The sequence below is a fragment of the Copadichromis virginalis genome, linkage group LG14 (assembly GCF_057382275.1).
Source record: "Copadichromis virginalis isolate Kocher_CV1m ecotype Utaka linkage group LG14, C_Virginalis_male_GT1.1, whole genome shotgun sequence".
NCBI lineage: Eukaryota > Metazoa > Chordata > Actinopteri > Cichliformes > Cichlidae > Copadichromis > Copadichromis virginalis.
Window position 1 is genome coordinate 1,371,261 of NC_140631.1, and position 20,772 is coordinate 1,392,032.

Genomic DNA, 20,772 nt, shown 5'->3' on the forward strand with positions numbered 1-20,772 from the left:
AGAACATTGAAGTGACTGCTGTTGTGATTTGGCGCAAAATAAAACTGAGTTGAACCGAATTGTCAAATCTGTAGTTAGACTAAGCCTCTGTCTCAGTTCAGGCTTTATCGGTTCTTCACTATGAGACTGTTAAGCACAGCCGCAGCTAAGAGAACAAATGCTAAAACTGTCACATAAAAAAGATGAAATGAATGGAAGAAACATTGTAATCAGTCAGATTGTCTTGATTTACAAGCACCGTGTTTTTGCTGGTGTGTTTTCTTTGGGAGCTTTTAAGTGGCTTCAACTTTAAAAACATGAAGTGGTTTCGTTGTCTGTAGAAGCTGTCGCTATATTTTCCTAATACTGTCTTATCTGTACTTGTCTGTATCTGTGACTGCTTGATAACACAAAAATGTCCGTATATGTTCGACTTGTCTTGACGGGGTCCAGGTTAAGTGGACAGAGCCTGACAACGGCAGGGCCAACAACCCTGGCGTGTTACTCCACACACTCCGAAATAAATCCTCAAAGTTCAGTGACAATCTTTCTGACTTTGATTTTTTTTATTTACATTTTAAACTTTTACAAAACAACTATTTTTAAGAACAACAGGACTGCAAAGCCAGAACACTAGCAAAGATTGAGAACAACCATAAACTCTTAAATACAGAGTGGTCTCGTCAGTTTTTAACAGCCAACTGTGGAATATGATCCAGTTAAAACACTCAACACCACCACAAACGTCAGTTCCCCGGATACAGTGTGTGCAGGTTGCATTACTATCTGGGATGTTTTTGTACAGGTTCTCCAAACTACAGTTTAAATACAATATCAAAGACACAAAGTACAACAATCTGTCTCAAAGCAGGTTGTAATCAGGCTGCCTACAGTATAAAGAATATGCAACATAGTATGAGTGTATATACTGGATATTTATATATATACACACACATTGCAGACAGTCACAAAGTGAAGACTACCAAGGCCCCGCCCACTCCCAGGCTAAGCTGTTCTATTCACATTTAACAAGAATATCCAAAGATGCCATGAAACAGCAACCAGAATAGAAAAATCACCAAAAATATATATATATGCCATTATGAAGAGCTACCAGTTCGGGGGGTACTTTTTGTTTTTTATTATTTTCATACTTTTAAATAAATGGTATGGACTGGAAAACATATACAACATCAAGTGTACTCGTATAATCAAGATATCTTTTGAAACATTGCACATAAAAAAGGGATAACGTACAGAAAAGAAGAAGAGGGCATGCTGAACAACAGATCGGATGAAGAGTCGGCTACAAAATAAGGCCTTGACAGAACATACCACCAACTCAGCACATGCTCTCTTTCACGTCACGGAACGACACGAACATGCAGCCTTCCCAAACAAACACAGAGGAGCTGGACACAGCCAGTCGTTTCATGTCAAAGCTTACAGATGTTCACAGATCAAACGGGCTCGCTTTCATTCAGTCACATTAGATTGAAACAAAATGATACATTCTTATTTTCTTTTTCATATATTTATATTTTATATATATATATATATATATATATATGTATGTATATTTTTAAAAACGAAAACCTTTAAAACAACACCGGTCCATTTATTGCACACCATTGGTTCACAAAAATATTTTGGGCACTTTGCGTTTCGACAAACAGCAGCATTTCATTATAAAAAAGGTGATCTGAATACACACACCAACACAACAGATGAAAAGCGTGACACACACGTGGAGAATAGAAAACTCTGTCTTTTTTTTTTCAATTCTGAAATTGTGCAACTAGAGTTAATAGGTCCACTTACTAAGGCTAGCCTCTTCAACGCACAACATCATACAGTGTTGTAAAGGGCAGAACAGCAGGACCCCTCAGCTAAATAACATGGACCGCTTGAATGATTATCTCTTTCTTTTAATATGTGCAAGTACTGATTGCCACGGCAAATCCCCAATAAGAGAGAGAACATTTGGTCCTAGAGGAAAAAGCTCGGTTTGCACCCAGAGAAAAAGGGCAAATGGCACGACATTTAAAAAAGGGCTGAACGGATGGCACGGGGCGACACCGCTGCTTCTTAAGACGGCTCTGATTGGATTCTCAGCAGTATTCATCCTCACGTTTACAATCGAGCTCGTGCACCCTGCTGGAGTGAGCTGTTTGTACGACTTTTGGGGGCGCGTGTGAACGTAAGCACAGAACCCAGCTGCCGTCAGTAGCATTCGACTCAAAGTTCAGGCGCAACAGAATCACAAGCCCGTTGGCACAATGCGGGTAACAGAAAGTCTGACCCGAAAATCCACATTTAAAATAATCAGTAACACGAAGAACGGCCTGCGTGGGTAACATTTCCAAAGGTTCAACTCACGGTTAGCAGACGGGTTACTTCAAAACAACATTATCACATTAACACTCGACAGCCTCGTGATCACACTGGGTCACTCCTGCTTCCTGGGCTACAGTAACTGTACACTCACTGAGCAGTTTAACAGTTAATGTAAAAATACTCCTCGTTACTGTGACGTCACATATTAGTTTTAGAGTTCAGAGTCTCGACGTTAGCCAGCACAACGTTACTGATGAAAGGGTGGAGAGCTAATCATCAACAGGAGCAAAGTTTGATGTTTCTGATAAAACTCTGAAACACGAGCTTCTTTGTGGCTCTGGCACACAGCCTGTCATGTTGGTCACATACAAATGAATTGAATGCACCAAGGTCAACACCCATATATGTGAGTTGCTGCGTATTAACAAGCTTCCACAGTCGGCCCCCAGTGGCCGTTAGAGGAACTGCAGTTTTTAGCATTGCCACCTGCAGGTCACCGCTCGGTGTAATTCACTGCCACGTGTATCCATAAGCTGTTGTTACAAAGCTTATACAGTGGTCGTTGTTACAGGGGATGTAGCGGATGTGTGCCACTGTTTACGTGTTCCCAGTAAACTGCTCAGTGAGTGTTAATGGTAGTCAGGGAATCGTCCCCTTTGTAACAACTAGAAAGAAAAAAACTAAATCCTGGTTGAGCTCAGAGTCCCACAGAGCTGCAAAGAAAATCACGCTGTCAGTGTAACATCGCTCCAATAGTCAGGATGCAGTGTCCAACGCACCTGCTGAGCCACGTGAACATCTATCCAATGAACTGCCTTTGGAAAGAAGGCTGGGATGCTACATTGCCATATCACATTTGGGAATATATAATACTGCAGTCGTTGACGACAAAGTAACAATGTGATTTTTTCAGTCTCGATTTGTATCCATTTCGTTGGATTACAAAATAAAAGTCGCTCTAGTGCCGATCCAATCTTGAGATATTTGACGTCACGAAGTCTAAACAGGAAAATCGTATACTGCACAGATGTGTTCGGGAATACTTTGTCAAGTAATTTCAAAAAATGAAATGTGTTCATACTGATCAAAGAAATGCACATACACACACCTGACATATCATTTCACAACAACCAACATTCACAGCATTCAAATAGTAAAACTACAGTACAAGCTATTGCAATATAGATAATATTGACATTTAACAGTTTGCCTATAGCAACGGCACTAAAGGAATAACACAGTCTCTGCCAATACAAACTAGCATCAGCACTACAAATGAATACAAACATTTTTTCCAAAGACTTGATTTGTCACTGTTGGCAAAGCAAAGAGCTTTTCTTTCTCTACACGGTACTTTGTTAAAATGGGAACTCTCAGGCACTTTCCAAAAGTACAGCAAGGCTTCGATTTAACAGACCTCGAATTGGCTAAGACAGAAATGACTTTAGCTTGTGCTGCATTCACGTCATATGGGAAAAACAACCTTCCTCCTTTAAGTGACTCGTAAAAAAAACTTGGATTTCGAGCGAGATCTTCTGACCCACTGAAATCTCACATCAACAGTGAAGGTTTATGAAATATTATATTTGAAACAAAAACAACCCCACAACAACAACAACAGCTGACATTGAGTTGCTGGGTTTGGTGAGGTGTTCAGCATCTGCGTAGAGAAACGCCAGTCAGTCGAAGTATCAGAAAACTTCAATCGCAGCGTCCTGACAGTTTCACACGATGAGGCGGCAACATCCAGTCGTCCCAACCGATATTCCCATATGACATGACTGCAAAATAAGACATAATGGGCAAGTAGAAGACTCGAATCACTTTATGGTAATGGAAGCCACCTCCTTGGCCCGAGCATGTTGCTGCTGCTGCTGCTCTTCTTCAAACACCTCTGGGGAACTGCCACCAACGCTGTTGTCCATCTTGGTCTCCTCTGTCATGGGCGCCGTGTCATCGGCGTCCATCTTCGGGGAGGCTGGGGCTTCCAGGGGATCCAGGGGCTCAGGTGACAGGAAGCCAGAGGAACTCTCACAATTCTGGGTGGAGGAGGAGACCTGGGAGATGACGGGCATCTGCACTGAGGAGGAGGACGAGGCGGGGGTGGTGGTGGAAGCGGAGGTGCTGCCCGGGTAGACCGGATGATGCTGGGTCTCCTCCAGCTCGTACTGGACTCCCAGCGCCTCCTCCTCCTCCTGTACCTGGCTCAGGTAGTCGGGCACGAGGAAATCACTGCGTGGACCAAGAGAACACGTTAAGTTCCCCGTCACCCGACAATAACTGCACATGTGATTTTCACAAAAACACACTGTAAAATACTTGTATATACATATACTGTAATACACAGAACATATGTCCACGTGTCTCCCCATGGAGATGAGCTCTCTGTCACTGTGACCACCAGTAGACCAAAAATGTACCGATGACACTGCGGCTACTTTCGGGATGAGGTCTGGGTATTTATAGACTTTATCCCGATGGTAACACCGAGCCAACGGAGGAGACTATCGAGGGGCAGTGGGTCTGCAGCCAACAGAGCTGAAAAACCTGAAACTAATCTCCAACAAGTTCTATTAATATTTAAGTTAAAGATTTATCCCACTGTGCTGCCGTTAGTCCTCTATGTGGAACAAGACCACTCTCCCTCTTCTGATTGGTGGCTGCTCGGAAACAGACGATTTGAAGAGAGAGCCGTGTGCCTGAGACGACCACGTTAGGGTTAGGGATTGTCTGTGCAACAGCACAAACAGCTCGGTTTAAAACCTGTCCGTGATGGTCCGAAGCCTGAGCTTTGGAGTACTGTGCAGAAGTCTTGAGCCACCCTCAGGCTGACTTTTTTCTGTGCCGCTTCTTTTGGTTATTATTGAGCTGAATCATTCCAGCGTTAAAAGGCCCAAACTCAACAGATGAATCAGTGCTAACACCCAGGGACCAGTTTAGGCACTTATAGATAGGCTGCTAGAGCCTATCAGTGAAACATGTTTGAGTCAGTGGTGTTGAGGAGTTTGCCATAATTGATGGAACCATAAATGCAGAAAAGCACCATCAGATTTTATCCACCATGTGGAAAGCCTCTGCTCGGCAGCAGCGTCGTTCTTCAGCGTGACAAAGATCCTGCCAATGCAGTAAAAGCTTAGACAAACCACACCGAGGACCAGTGGGAGCCCAGAGCTCCGTGAAGCAGTGTGGGATCATCTTCAGAGAGCAGGGAACGAAATGCAGTCAAAATAAGAGCTTTGGGATGTCCTTCCAGAAGAATGGAGAAATGTTCCTGAAGCTCAGCAAGTCACTGTAACAATCTCCTATTTTCCTAGCAGAAAAGATATATAAAGAAATCTGCTCAAGACTTTTGCACAGTACATCAAACTCCTTTGAAACTTTGTCCACCTTCAGCATCCAGATAACCAGGAAACTCATAATCGGGCCGCTAAAAGCTAAAAGCTACTCCACATGTTCCATCATCAGGGTCACACGTGTAAGGTCTGTTGCTTGTATTTCTTTCACATGGTAGCAGATTGAAAACGTCTTCAGGGGTAACTTTCAGTATTTTACAACTGAAAGAAAAACATCGTAAACTGTTGCAGCTCCTGAGCGTTTGGAAACAGACGGCGTCATCGCCCTCTCTTTAGGTAAACGTTGGCGTGATTGGCTCTCCCTCATAAACACTGGGTTTAAACAGCGACGGCGTGCCTGAGACGACCATATTTACTGACATCATACTGAGCCAAAAGTGGAAAAACTGTCAGAAACTAAATGTTTAGAGCAACCCAAAGCCTGAGGCTTCAGCTTAATTGCACAATCACTGTACAGTAAATATAACGCAGACAGTAAAACAGGGATAACAGGCCTTCTATGACAGCACGCTCTATCGTAAATAAGGAAACATGTTTAGAGTGTTTTTCTGTAGTTACAGCATAGTTTAAATTTGTTAATAAATTCATCATCTTTGTGATGCACCTTCATCTGACTCAGTCATTGGTGTAATAACAGCACAGATTCAGTGTGTGGGATTGGTGGACTCATCCTTTACATGAACGTTTGGTACAGGCAAACATACGAGATACAGAAACTGGTGCTGCCTGAGCCAAAGTGACACCGAGCTTTCATCACATGGTTTCCATGGATGTTCTTCCAAACGTGTCAGTGCCGTCGATCTTGCAGCTGCACATGTGCAGACTGTCAAACTACGGCTGCCGCAAATTATTATTTTGATAGTCGACTAATCAGATCGTGCATCCATTGGATGTTAAAATTACAGCTGACTGCACCAGCAGCATCTGCTCTATCATTAGCTTACAGCTGGAAGTGTTTAAGGTGCTCACTAAAAATAAAAACAGATGATAGTTTATTAACTTTTAATGAAGTTTGCAGATTGTTTCGGTGAAGTTTGATAAACTCCTTGCTATCTAAAATATATCAGGACACTGGAGTAAAGTCTCGACCGTCTCACACTGTTGTCAGTTTGATGTTTATTCAGCTGTGTGAAAACTTTAATCTCAGCCAAACCGATTTACTCAGGAACAAATAAAACACTGAAAAAGCCAAACAGTAACATTTTTAAGTTATCTTAAATTTGCCGTTCTCGCCGGCTCGAGTGACCCTCGACCTCTCGGCTAGCTTTCGAGCTGGTGGGTAACAGACGTCTCCGAAAACGTTGGAGCACTTTTGCAAATATGCGATGTCTCGATAAATCGAGCAGATATTTGAGGTTTACACAGCTACACTCTCGCCTGAAAATATGTTAAAAGTTTATTTTGTGACCCAGAAAGATTAATAAGAGTAATATTAAAGCTAACTAGCTGATGATGAAAACAAATAACCTCCTAGATTTGGTTAAAGAAGCAGAGATGACAAAGGCACCACACACAGTACCTGCTACAGTACGCTATAGTTTCTCAGGCGTGCTTATTACTACGAGTTATAATTTGGACAGTTACTCTGTGTGTTAAGGAAACTCAGCAAGTTCTTGTTTGTACTCTCGATACTTCACTTCATCCTCTTACTTCTGGAAATCTTTCAGTCAGAGCTGAAACAAATTTGAGGTATTTGTAATAGGGCTGAACGATATATCGCATTTGCGATAATATCGCGACATGATCAAGTGCAATTTTCTAACTGCAAAGGCTGCGATTATACTCTGGACATGTCCAAATTCATGGGCTGCATCCTCCTGAGGCCGCATTTGTAGACCGATTACGTCACAGCGACGCGCCGAAGGCTGTCCAAATTACTACCATATCCCAGAATTCATAGCGCGGCCCAGCCAAACTCCAGTTTCCAGCAATGGCGGCCGCTACTGAGTTTTAAAATTACTCATACTAATCTTTCTGGGTCACAAAATAAACTTTTAACATATTTTCAGGCGAGAAAGTAGCTGTGTAAACATCAAATATCTGCTCGGTTTATCAAGATATCCCATATTTGCAAAAGTGCTTCGACGTTTTCAGAGGCGTCTGCTACCCACCAGCTCGACAGCTAGCCGGGAGCTCGAGGGTTACTGATGCGGCCGAGAACGGCACAACTCCCGGCACATCATTTTCAGATCACCGCGGAGTTTCGCTGCTCGGGTTAAACGTAATATATAAGTCACTTAGACAACCTAAAAATGTTATTGTTGGGCTTTTTTCAGTGTTTTGTTTGTTGGTGAGTAAATCGGTTTGGCTGAGATTAAAGTTATTAGATTAGATAAAATAAAACTTTATTAATCCCCCGGGTGGGTTCCTCCTTGGTTTTCACACAGCTGACTAAACGTCAAACAGAAAACTTATTAAACAGAAGTATGAGACAGTCGAGAATTTACACCAGTGTCTGGTTATATTTTAGATAGCAAGAAGCAGGCGGCCGAGTTTATTAAACTCCACCGAGACAGCGGTGACGCTAATCAGAACTAGACCGTCCAATTTCACGCCTTTAAACTTTAAAGGCGTGTGTGTGTGTTTATACAATTGCTATTATGTTTGCACTTTATGTGTAATGTTACTGACTGCAGAGATCAGTAAGATGTGTGTATTTTTTATTTATTAGTTTTATTTATTTAATATTATTTTTTAATTGAATGACTGTCTAGTAGTTCACAGATGTCGAAAAACTGAGTGTGGTAAAGCCACTGATTTTGTTTATGTATATTTCTGCAATCTGCACATTGTACTGACTTTCATTTTAATGTTTACACCAGGGTTCCTTGTCAGCACTTTATGCTCAGATGTTTGTAAGCTAAAAATAAACTATTGTGTATGTTCAAATATACTGTTGTGATTGAAGAAGTTAAATAAAAATGTCAGTCATCAATTCATGCATCACCTCATGTCATCATAACAGAGGTCTGTCTTCCAGGAAAGAACAGTTTAAAATTAATGTAATATAGTATTGGCCATACTATATGATGTATTGCTTGTCTTTGTTTAATAATACAGAAGACAAAGACCTTAAAAAATAATCGCATATCGCATCGCAATCGCAATATTGGGGCAAAAAATCGCAATTAGATTATTTTCCATAATCGTTCAGCCCTAATTTGTAATTTCCTCTCAGTGGTGAATGTTAAAGAAACAGTTTGACATTTTGGGAAATGTCTCCACTCACTTTCTTTACTGACACTTAAATGAAAAGCTTGAGACCATTCGTGTGCAGTAAATGCAACGCTACAGCCAGGAATTGTTTGCTTAGTGTGGCATAAGCTGGGCCAGTCGAACGGTAACTAAACTACCAGCAGCGTTTTCCAAAGTGAGCTGGTGATGAACTCCAACCGGAGCCTGCAGCAGCTGGGGGACTGGTTCCTCTGCTGCTACACCCAGCTCACAAGGCTACTATTATTAGCATCCCACCTAGGGCTGCCACGATTAGTCGACTAGTCACAATTATGTCGACTATCAAAATCGTTGATTTAAGAGTGTAATAACGGACTGAAACAGAAGATGGCAGCACTGCATCTACAAGGACGCCAGCTGCCGTTAAACACCAAAGAAGAAGAAGAAGCTGTGTCTGGTATCGTAGCTGTGTCCAAATTCAGAGGACACATCCTCCTGCGGCTGCATTTGTAAGCCAATGATGCCACAGCGACGCGACAAAGGATGTCCAAATTCAAAGACTCCTCCAAATGCGGCCGACAAATGGCAGAATTCACAGCGCAGCTCAGCCAGTTCCAGTTTCCAACAATGGCGGCAGCTACTTAGTTTTAATATTACTCTTATTATGAATGTTGTTGTTTGGCTTTTTCAGTGTTTTATTTGTTCCTGAGTAAATCGGTTTGGCTGAGATTAAAGTTTTTACACAGCTGAATAAACATCAGCAGACAGCTGATCATCAGAAGTGTGAGACGGTCGAGACTTTACTCCGGTGTCCTGTTATATTTTAGATAGCAAGGAGTTTATTAAACTTCACTGAAACAATCTGCAAATGTCATTAAAATGTAATAAACTATCATCTGTTTTCATTTTTAGTGAGCACCTTAAACACTTCCAGCTGTAAGCTAATGATAGAGCAGATGCTGCTGGTGCAGTCAGCTGGACGTTTTACGTCCAATGGATCTGATTAGTTGAGTATCAGAATAATAATTTGTGGCAGCCCCATCTACAAGCATATGCATGTAATTGAATGACTGTTGTTTATTCAAAGAGAAACTTGAAATGATATTCTCTGTTTTATTTCATGGGACCAGTTACGGGGCACGACTCCCAGTTTTCCCATGTTTTGAATCATGTGGAAAAGGGTTTCCACACCTGCCACAGCACACAGTGCTCACAGCAGTGACCGAAACAAACAGAGGCCAAAGTGCTGTGGACAAGGCCTCATTATCAGTATTCACATTTACACCACAGTTATCAGAGCGGTCATGACGTTTTCATTCAACTCATCAGATAATCCTTATTCCCAAAATATAAAACAATTGTGTCAAAGCAGTTAAAGTTCCCCAGTAAATACAGACACCCTTGATCTAAGCATTCAAATCATCTGAAAAACAGTTGTACAAAGCCAAAGTCACGACAACGAGCCTTCTGTTAGAATCTAAACTCAACTTTTTTCTCATCCAGGTGAGATCTGAGTAAAGATGGGGGCGGCGCCCCCGGACTCCTCACCTGCTCTGGAAGTAGTTTGCTAGTTCGGATGCCTCATGGTTCAGACTCCTCAGGTGTACAATTAAATTGCCAGAGTTGGTGAACATGGCGCCGCACGTTTTGCACTCATAAATCCGCGGCTTGCGGATTATGTGTCGGGAGACCCTCATGTGGTGCTTATATTCACCGAAGGACGTGAATGTGGCGCTACAAATCTGGCACCGGAAACAGCGTTTACCTTCGTGCTTCAGCCGATGCATCTTTAGGGAGTAGGCCCGTGTGAACTTTTTCCCACAGCGGTCACACTGGAAAGGTTTAATGCCTGGAAAAAGAGACAAAACCACGCTTGCTGATCTGTACATTAGCATTACACAAGTGTTTGTGTCCACGCGTGTGAGATCACAAAAAGCCTTTGCTAAGGTTTTTTAGATCAGAGTCTCCTTGAAAGTCTCCTTTGTTTCCTGAGGCATTTACAAGAGCAGCAACTTGTATCGTTTAACCTTTTTATTAAAATCTTCATTAGCAACTTCACAACCGAGAAATGTATTAACCCAGTTGTTCTTCTTGTCTCCAAGTAAAAAGACAACGTCTCAAAAAATGTCTCAGAAAACAAAGGCTGCAACATTTTTGTTTACTTCAGAGGGGCGTGGTGCTGCGCAGTCATATATGAAGAATCTTGTGATGCACCTGCTTTCATATCTCACCTACCGGAGTGTATGAGCATGTGCTGTTTCAGGTTTTGAATGCGTGTGAACCGGACTCCGCAGGTCGGACACTGAAAGGGCCGGTCAGGGCCGTTGGTGCCAGGCCGTGTTGAAGGACTGATGTAGAGATGGTACGGATACTGAATACCTTCCAACCTGAAACACAAACAGAGGACTAGTCATTGATGCAGTCCAGTCCCAGTCTACAGTATAGAGCTCTAATCTGCCATCAAAATGCCCTTCTTCTATTTTAACAGTGTTGACAGCGGATCAGGGTAACAACTCGACATGCACGACGTAGCATAAGTGTGAGCATGAACAAGCACGTGCGTGCACCTACAAGTACCGTTGTTGCATCTGCTGGTTATAATATAAGGAGTTAACAGAAAGCACGACCCTAACCAAGTATATATGTGTTTATATGTGTCATGTGATTAGTGACGACAGCGATGTGCGCCACACTGAGGAGCGTGCTAACACGCATCACACAACGACCATTCTTTAGATTACCGTGCAAACACGACGTCTTTATTATCTAACCAGGTGTGGCCCAGACGTTCAGTCGCGAGAGCCGCGTCTATATGTTCTTTCCTACTTTATGATTGGTTCACAGCGAGTTTCAACAAATCACGATACCTCTCATCATCTTCCGCATGTCCTCCAGCGTTAGAGGTGCTCTGCATTGACGGTAAGCCCTCTGACACGCCCTCATCCATCGAGCCTGGGAAGACGGAGGGAAGAAAATGACTCACGGTAGCTGTCGACTGAAAATAAAGCCTAAAGCATGACATCTTGGACACGGTTAGACTAATACACTCTTTGAAGGCTAATCCCCTGCTTCGGGATTGATGCTGCTGGATAACAAAGCACTGTGCCACTAAACAGTTTAGGAAAAAATGACGAATGTTTCCATTTCCTCTTTTTATTTATGGAAAGGCAGAAAAGCCTTTCAAGCTGAATTTGGACCAGTGGACAATAAAACTTTCCACTGAGACAATACAAATAAAAATCCAGTGGGTGGGGAGGCAGCTCTGGGAGCAGGGCGAGGCAGGTTTGACTGCACACTTTGCAAAGCAGCGCCGTCTTAAGTGGGTCAGGACACAGCCCTGTTACACCAGTGAGAAACACAATATGCACATCGAAGTTTTATCTAAGCCGAACGTTTTAACCAAATATAATCGGCGCACATATGATACAACAATGCACCGTGAAGGTAGGATGAAGACGGTCACCTATGGAGGAGGACTGTGGACTGATGAGGAGCTCCTCTTGGACCTGTTCGCTCCCCGGCACCGTCTGCTGGTCACTCAGCGAGCTCTGAGAGGCACTGACTGGCTGTGACGATGCTTCCTGGACCTCTTCGTCACTGAGACGCTCCACCTTCACCCTTACATCTTCCTCCTCCGCTGCGACAGGTGAAGACACCGTCTTTGAGCTCTCGCACGTTAGGAAGTCGCTGAGCCGACGGCCAACCACTACCTCCGAGGTCCCCGGGGTTCCCTGCTCCAAACAGCGAGGGCTCTCCGGCAGCTTCGATTTGTCCGAGTGAAACCTCCGGTCGATACCGAAAGGGAAAGTCCAGGGGAAGGCCAGGGAGGACTCCACGGGCTGGGCTGCGCTGTCTGAGAACGAGGGCGATGGGTTGGGGATCTGAGGGGAGGTGGTGACCATCTGTGTAGTGCATTTGAGCGGACTCTCGGGGGAAGCCATCGACACAAAGCTTTTGCGTTTCCTTCGCGATTCGCGGCAGATGGGAACATTTCTTTCCATCACGCTACAATCGGAAGACACCGGCGACACGCTGCCATCCAGCGGTGTCAGGGCACAGTTTGACGAGGCGCTCTCCGGTGCCGATTCGTGAGGTTTATCCGCTCCCATGTTGTTGTTGTTATTGTTGTTACCCGGAGTCCACAGAATACTTGACTTCATGAACTCCGAACACGTACTAGCCACAGCAAACATCTGCATGTAACTGGCAGCTGCCAGGACGTCGATGATATTCTCCGTGCTGATGGAAAGAGTCGACGTGTAGGCGTACTCCAGCAGGGGAGCGAAACCGCTAACCGTCACGTGGTGAAGGTCCAACACAAACTTGTCCTCCTCCTCTGGCCGGCCCACCAGTTTGGAGCGGAAGAATTCACTGCAGCAGGCCAGAACCACTTTGTGGGCCAGGAAGAGCTTGTCTTGGACTCGGATGGTGACATCGCATAAATGACCCTCGTTGCGCAAAGCGTTGAGCTTCTCGAGCATCTCCTGGCTGTGCGAGGTCGAGCTGTGGGTGAAGGTTTTCACCCCCATGTTGGAATTCCTCTTTATCCCAAGGATGCGTGTCCTGCAGAGACAAAAAGCCATAAATAAATGCCTCCGTTTGGAAAAGAGTAGTGTTACCGCGCCAGTCCTTTCTACCGGTAAAAGAAACAGATCGCTGTGAATGAACATATACTTTGGATATTCTCCAAGATCCTTTTTAAACCTTAACCAAACAATGTAAAAATGATATACCGTATAGCTGCTGGTCAGGTGCACGACTAATTACACATGTCTGTGGATTTTAGACTTTTGACAGATAAAACAAGGAATCTGGTTAAAGGGCTGCTACTTCAGGAGCTCTGAGTCTACAGGTACCAGTTTCTCACATATTCACACACTCCAGGCAACGCATGAGGAGAAACTCTGGTTCTGTATCAGCACGAGGACACTGACAAGCAGACTGGGAGGGTCAGGGATCAAACCACCGGCCTCCTGAGCCACAGAGAAAATAGAAAAACACTCATGAAAAGATTTTCCTTTCTTGTATTCACTTTATGACACAAAGCTGTTGTTTATTATAAATCAGTTATAACTCAATCACACCACATTCCCTCACAGCAGCTCAAATTAAATCACTGTTCAGTTCAGCTCAGGCCAAGACGGCTAAAACTGATTTTCTTTCTACAAGCTGTTGCATTTGGTCCGGGTCGGAGACCAGTTAGGCTCTTCTGTTGGCTGTTAGCTTCAGCAGGTGTAGCCGTGAGCTCGCTGCCGCCCGGGAGTGTCTTCGCCTGCTCTGTATTCACAGACATCCTTTGGTGGAGGTTCAGTTCTGTAGGTGTGCAAGGATTAGCTTTCCTTCCAACACAGATCAGAAACAGCGAGAGTCAGGGCTTATCTCGCCTTCGTGTTCACTGCCCTCCTCCCCAACTTTCTGACACGTATCTGGTTTTCACTTCACTTAAATCAGCAATCAACAGAAAAACACTGTAAACAGACACATTTTAGGAGCTGAGGAAGTGCATGACCTCAATGAAATGAATGAGGTTAGATTACAGCACCAACCAAAATATCACTATCCTCATGTAGTTGCTGTTATACTATAAACTATACTTTTGATTGTTGCAGCAGTATGTCATTACTCATGGCTATGATGACTACTGAATAGTTGTTTTATATGTAGTCATCAGGCTGTCTCTGCTGCTGTTACACTTCCAAAGGACTAGGCTGGGTTTTAATAATCGACAGTAACAGTAAATGAGAGCAGGAGCACAGACTCTGCACAGAGACGTAAACACAAAGCTCGGACCCGCCGACGCATCAGAATCAGTGAGATGTGACTTTCTCACCGACGGCACGGGCACGGTCGGGGCTGAAAGCCGACAGCTCGCTGACTCTGATGTTTCGGCGGGTCGAGCTTTGTGTTCACGCCCTTTTTTCACTGATTCTAAAGCTGTTAGTTTGATGTCTCTCCAAACAATATTGACCGAACCAGCAGCCAAAGAAGATCCAAACTACGCTTCACATAAACATCGTCATGGATTCACTCTGACTTTTACTGTTTTGCTTCCACCAGGATAAAATCTCACTTCATGCACAGCTCTCTCTCTCTCTCTCTCTCTCTCGAACAGTTTCCCGTCTAAAAATCTGTTTTCTTCATTATTCGCTTGCTTGTTACGCACAAGTCTGCCGTTGTTTACAGGCTGTCAGCCGCTGTTTTTTTTCTTTTACTTACTTCCGAAAAGAAAACCTAATTTCTGCCGTTCAATACTGAACAAATTTATACTTTTTAAAATGATGCAAAATGCAAAACGCCGTGTCTGTAATAAAACTGCTGTAACTTCAGAGGTGATGTTCATATGTTGATTAATGGTTTTCTTTCGTTTTTGATCTACTGCAGAATATTTTTATAAAATCCCAGAACAGGAAAATCTCCTTCATGTGTTTCTGTGTTTATCCTCAGCTACTTTGACACAAAGGCCTCGCTGTGATGCTCACACCTTTGGTAAAGTCTGGAAAGTGTCAGCTTCCTTCTTATAGATAAAAAAATATGTAAATGTACAGATCTGAATTATAATATTTCTGACTGTGTGAGGCAAAATTTCCCAGATTCAAATCGAATTGAATCGATTCTAGAAATCAGTGGCGGTACCCAGCCCTACAGAGGACCAGTAGAAGATGACACATTAGTGTGTCACACCACATCACTATGTCTTAAAATGACAGTGTGTGTGACGACCAAAGAAGAACGATGCAGAATGAATAATGTGACAACTTCAAAAAGTAATCGCACTTCAATTTGAACACCAAGAAGCAACAGGACATTGAAGACATTTTAAGAGCCTGTTTTGTCTTTATTTTAGTTTGAGACTTTTCTACTGACCCAAACTTTACATGATTATTCTTTAAATCATTGTCAATGTGTCAAATCCAGGCCGAGCTGTCAAAGACTCGGGTGTGGAATCACTGACTTACTCAACAATCAGAAGTACAGAAACAAAACGAGGGGTCAAATATTACCCTGCAAGACATGACGTCGAGAGCAGAGACAGAGGGGGACAGGCAAGTGCTCGATGTTCAGAGGACAGTGGATAAAGGTAGAGAGGAATACAACGAGGTGCTTTCTGAGGGGAAGGTGAAGGGGGGCTGAAAGCAGGCAGGGGTAGGAACGCAGAGGACCAAATGCCAAGTTATGTAACAACAATCAAAGCAGATGCGCGGCGATGCGAGCCAGACCCATGTGGAGGCCAGCGCACTGCAGGACGCTCGAGCAGCTGTCTGCGAGACGTGGATTCTCTGAGGCATGAGATTTTCCATCAAACAAAAGCTCGAGTGAAGGGGCTCTCACAGGGAGAGCGCACTCTCCTTCACACGGCCTCACCAAAGGAAAATACTCTTGGGCCATGTTGGCCCAGTAAAGGCAAAGTGAATTATAGATTTGGGCTGCGGTGGTGCAACAGGAGTCTGAACCAGCAAACAGAGCATATTAGAAAATGAGCTTTAATTCCACCACGAGGTTAGACTCCTGTCCGAAGAAGAGATTTCTGTTAACCTGTTCAAATCAATGTTCTTTAACATGAAGCTGAGATGGCAAACAGACATTTCACAAGAAAAAAGGCTGATTCGAGGGAATCATGGAGCTCCGGAGTGCAAGGACCTCTACTTCTTCTTTATATATTTATATTTGCATTGCTGTGCATTTACCTATGAAGTCAGACAACACAAATCCTTTTCAAGAGTGAATTCAAAATACCAGACAATATTTTTTTCATTCAGACGCAGAAACATAAAACGTTTGTTACGCACTCTTATTTATTTACAGTCTGCGTGACTCTGCTTGAATCCGCTGGTTGTTCTCTTTGCAGCATTCACAGTACGTGTTTTCAACAGCGACGCTGCACAATCCTCTTTGGTGGGCAAACTAGGCAATTTGGACACCCACAACATGGTTGAAGGGTGTCTCTACATTTTAAATTCTTCATTCAACTGTTGTTGTAAATGCAAATAATTGGCAAATAATGTCAGCAATAAATTGGTCAGGTTTCACAACAGGCATGTCTTAAATCTGTGCAATGTTGCTAAAATGAGAAATATCCTGTTTCAGATTTTCAGGTTCTTCTAAAAACTCCCTGAAAGTCTTGACTTGATCCAAAATGCTGCAGCCAGGTTGGTTCAATCCAGAATTCAGGGTAAAATCCTTCTTCTCTCAAATTTATGAACAATCAGGCCCCGTCCTGTCTTAAAAGCCTCTCTGGTTTCTCAATAGAGCACTACGCTCTCAGTTGTTTCTAAAAGTAGAACGTGAGGCAGAGCCCGTGGATTCACAGGACAGGCCTGTGACTGTAAGTCATTAGCCAATGATCAAGTGGAAAACACCACAGCTGACCAACGTTTATAAAACAGGCTTCATTTTTTATTTAGTGTGATGTCACTCATAATGGGTGACGAACATAAGAAAGCCTTTTCACCCCGACACACTTCTGTAAGACTGGGAGTCTCTTAACAATCACACCTGTTGCCACCTGGTGGCCTTCAGATTGCAGGATGGTGGAAGCTATGTCCATCTTTCTTACCGTCTAGATAAAAAACAAGAGAGAAGATGTATTTGAAGAAAAGAAATAATTGCATCGACTATTCAACTTTCCACGCCCAAGTTATTCCAAAACGTGTGCAGAAAAATCAATAACAAATGTTATTCCTCCACATATGCAGCATCTGCCCGGTGTGCTAACTCATGATATTACCCGCCTCGTCAAACTTTCCTCTGACAGAGACACTGAAAGAATTTTGAAGTGAAATTCATGGGAGAATCCTGTAACGTCCAGAGGAACAAAGCCTTTTAAAGTGCACGGGCACTTGGTAAACTTCTGGCTGCTCGCTTATTCACAAGAGATTTTTTTTCTTAACACCAGGAGCTCTTCCTCACTTTGTGTCCTCCTGTGATCAGACCAAGGCCCTTTCACTCATTAGAGGACTATTTAAATCACTATGGAGTAGGGCTGCACGATTTTGCATAAAATGAGAATCACGATTTTTTGGCTTAGAATTGAGATCACGATTCTCTCACGATTCTCTTTTCCAGTATAAATATTTATTGCACTTAGTAACTCCACATCAACTTCGTAACAGTTGAGACTGAACATAAAAACAATAAATAAACATAAAAACAACAAATGTCTCACGTTTTGTCGTTGCCGTAAAATGTTGTACTGCTTGAAATTCTGTCTCCACCGTTGCTCGACGCTGCGTGTACAGAGCAGGTAGTGCAACAATAGAAAAATAGTTGCGGGACGGCACTGTGCAGCATTTGTCTAGGGTGTTGATCATTTTCCTAAATCCCTCGTTTTGCACAGTGTTGATGGGAGCCATATCTTTGGTCAGGTGATAAGTGATAGCCTCCGTAATTTCTTTGTGCCTGCGGGAGTTCGACGTGTATAGGGAAGCGCTTGACCGGGACGGATTTTCTCCTGTCACTTTCTCGTCATCCCTGACGTGCTCTCCGTTGTTTTTTCCTGCTAATTTTAGCATCACACAGCACAGCTTCTGTATCGTGGTATAAGGCTCCGCCCTCGTCATTTGTTGAGCAGGAAGCCTGAGCGCTTGTTTTCATGCAGAGTACGTCCCGGATCAAAATGCGGTACAGTCGTCGTCGTCTTTTTTTCTTTTTTTTTTTAATCGTTGTCATTTGGAAATGAGATCGCACATAAGTATGAATCGAGATCGCGATTTTCTAACGATTAATCGTGCAGCCCTACTATGGAGGCACTCTAAAGTTAATTTAGAGAACATTTCAAAATGACTTGTTGAACACTCCACAATAACGTTGATCCTCATGTTAAGTTCAAACATTAGGTTTGACACTCTGAAAGAGATTTTTATTTTTAACACAAATTCTGGAGGAAAAATGCATAAATATACTTCTTTGTAACAGCTACTTAAAAGTGAGCATGATTGTTTCCCACATTAGACTCTGGATTTGTTTTGATGCTGTTTATTAGTTTATTAGCAGGTGAATAATAAGACAAATAAGCTTGCATGCAACTGATTAAATAATGACTATATGACAGACGACAGGGTCGAGGGGGCGTGGCCTTCATCCTGTACTTATACTAATTGCATTGCATGAAGCCAAAGTGAGCAAAGTGCAGGACTATAACAGCAGAAAGCTGAGAATGTGAATAAAACAAACAAACAAAGAACGACTGTGTGTGTGTGTTTCGAGTGTGTGTGTATCTCAGTTTCAAGTGGACAAGATGCTCCGTGAACATGATTGCAACAACAATCACAGTTTAGCAAACACTAGCTAACGGTGTCAAACAGACGCCGAGTTTGCCAGGAGGCGATTTGAATTTTCAAAATAAAAGCCAAACGAACCTGACAAATCATTTGAAGCAAATGGGGCACGTTAATGTGTGACAGTTACTGGTGTCGTTCAACGGGTTTAAAACACAGTTGTTACCTACAACTTGCACGACGTAAAGTGATTATTTCTATTATATGACTATAATAGCCATTTATACTAGTCATCATTTATATTCATGTGTTATTCACAACTATTGCTGGTAGACCTGTGGTGTTTTTTTAAGTTAGCTTTCTGAACTGCACTGCAGTCTGAGATTTTACCAATCTGCATAAATACTAAGACAGAAATATACAAAATAAGAGAACATTTTTAATTGACTTCATTTATTTTGAAGCCGACGTATTCCCATTTCCGTTTTGACCGCAGACTAGCCGCTGCACTTTGACGCAGCTGCTCCACGGGAGCTAACTGGCATTAGCTGCCAAGCTAGCGATAGCTGAGACAACACGGCGCTCTTAGTTGGTTTGTCTGTCGTTTTCAGTGTCGAGAAAGCAACACAACCAGACAGGAATATACACACCACGGTTAGCGTTATCAGGCACAGCGGACGAAGGTAGTTTACCTTCTCGGGTGAGGCCTGTGATAACGGATGGGCCTCGGGTCGCAAACAGCTCAGCTGACAAAGCAGTTGGAGACAGCGGTGTGCCCTGCCGCTCTTCTCCGCTCCCTTCACATTCCTCGCTCTTCCAGCAGTTGTCAGCCTGCCAGCCGCCAAAAGTCGCGCTTTAATTAAGGCTCACATGAATTCACATTACAGCAGGCTGGTGTTAAAAGTTGCCGAGGTGCAGTTTTTACCCCTTTGTGCTCCCCGCTGTCCTTTCTGCGCTGTATTTGTACCCCCACAATGCAACGCGCATCTCCCACTGTACTGTACAGTACTGTCAGAAACAGGAAGTCTCACATTAAGCTGTGTACGCACACCTCGGGGCAGCTTGGGGGTCCCCACTGTTTGTATGCATTTGTGTGAAGTTTATATTTTCTCTATAGAGATGTTCATAGAATCACAGCATGTGCAAATCTGCTGTATTTGTACATTTTCTCGTCTTTATATTATCACATCTATTATTTAAAGTAATTTGATAATCTTTTACTTACAATCTGTGATTTTAACTCTTCTAAATCCTTTTATATTACAACATCCTGTGTTTCTTGATGCCTCTATTTATTGTAACTTTTAAATAAAATGATGGTGTGCAGTTCAGGAGCTCCTGTTAACCATGTAAACCTCTGACTTTCAGTATAACTCGGGGTCATGCCACCTGCAGAAATACTCTTAATGAATCTGCAGTGGTTGGACATTAGTGATGGGCAGGAGTATTACAGTGGGTGATTTTATGGAGTCGGAGAAAAGTCTTCTGTATCTGAATAAGACTAGAGATGAAGTAAGAGGACAGCTGCACAACTGGTGAATATCTTGGGACAGGATGTTGATGTGGTGGAAGAGTACATAGACCGACAACAGGCTAAACTCCGAGGAAGCTGAGGTGCTTCGGTCTGTGCAGCACAGTACAGGAGATTTTCTATCAGTCACTTGTGGCTAGTTCAGTATACTTTGCTGGGGGGAAGCTGGTGAAGAGCACTGGAT

General features: G+C 43.2%; 1 protein-coding gene across 2 annotated transcripts; it reads right to left on the reverse strand.

Moving 5' to 3' along the window:
* Window positions 1-513: 513 nt before the first annotated feature.
* Window positions 514-20,045, reverse strand: zbtb44 (zinc finger and BTB domain containing 44). 2 transcript variants are annotated; one of them, XM_085478962.1, is made up of 7 exons: window positions 19,983-20,045; window positions 19,750-19,888; window positions 12,307-13,406; window positions 11,711-11,795; window positions 11,079-11,230; window positions 10,392-10,692; window positions 514-4,548 (listed from the first exon to the last, which is right to left on the reverse strand). In XM_085478962.1, exons 3-7 carry the CDS (start codon window positions 13,370-13,372, stop codon window positions 4,137-4,139), a joined length of 2,016 nt encoding a protein of 671 aa, XP_085335088.1. In that variant the 5' UTR covers window positions 13,373-13,406; window positions 19,750-19,888; window positions 19,983-20,045; the 3' UTR covers window positions 514-4,136. The 2 variants fall into 2 exon arrangements, with proteins under 2 accessions (XP_085335088.1, XP_085335087.1); XM_085478961.1 differs by lacking the exon at window positions 19,750-19,888 and having other exon boundaries at window positions 19,983-20,031.
* Between the last annotated feature and the right edge of the window lie 727 nt (window positions 20,046-20,772).

What these genes read in the sequence shown, in the direction of transcription:
- zbtb44 (XM_085478962.1), bottom strand. Translation starts at nt 13,372, where the DNA reads ATGGGGGTGAAAACCTTCACCCACAGCTCGACCTCGCACAGCCAGGAG. An exon ending in TCCACAGTCCTCCTCCATAG is followed by an intron (nt 11,796 to 12,306) that starts GTGACCGTCTTC and finishes CCGTCTTCCCAG; the next exon opens with GCTCGATGGATGAGGGCGTG. An exon ending in CATGCGGAAGATGATGAGAG is followed by an intron (nt 11,231 to 11,710) that starts GTATCGTGATTT and finishes TTTGTGTTTCAG; the next exon opens with GTTGGAAGGTATTCAGTATC.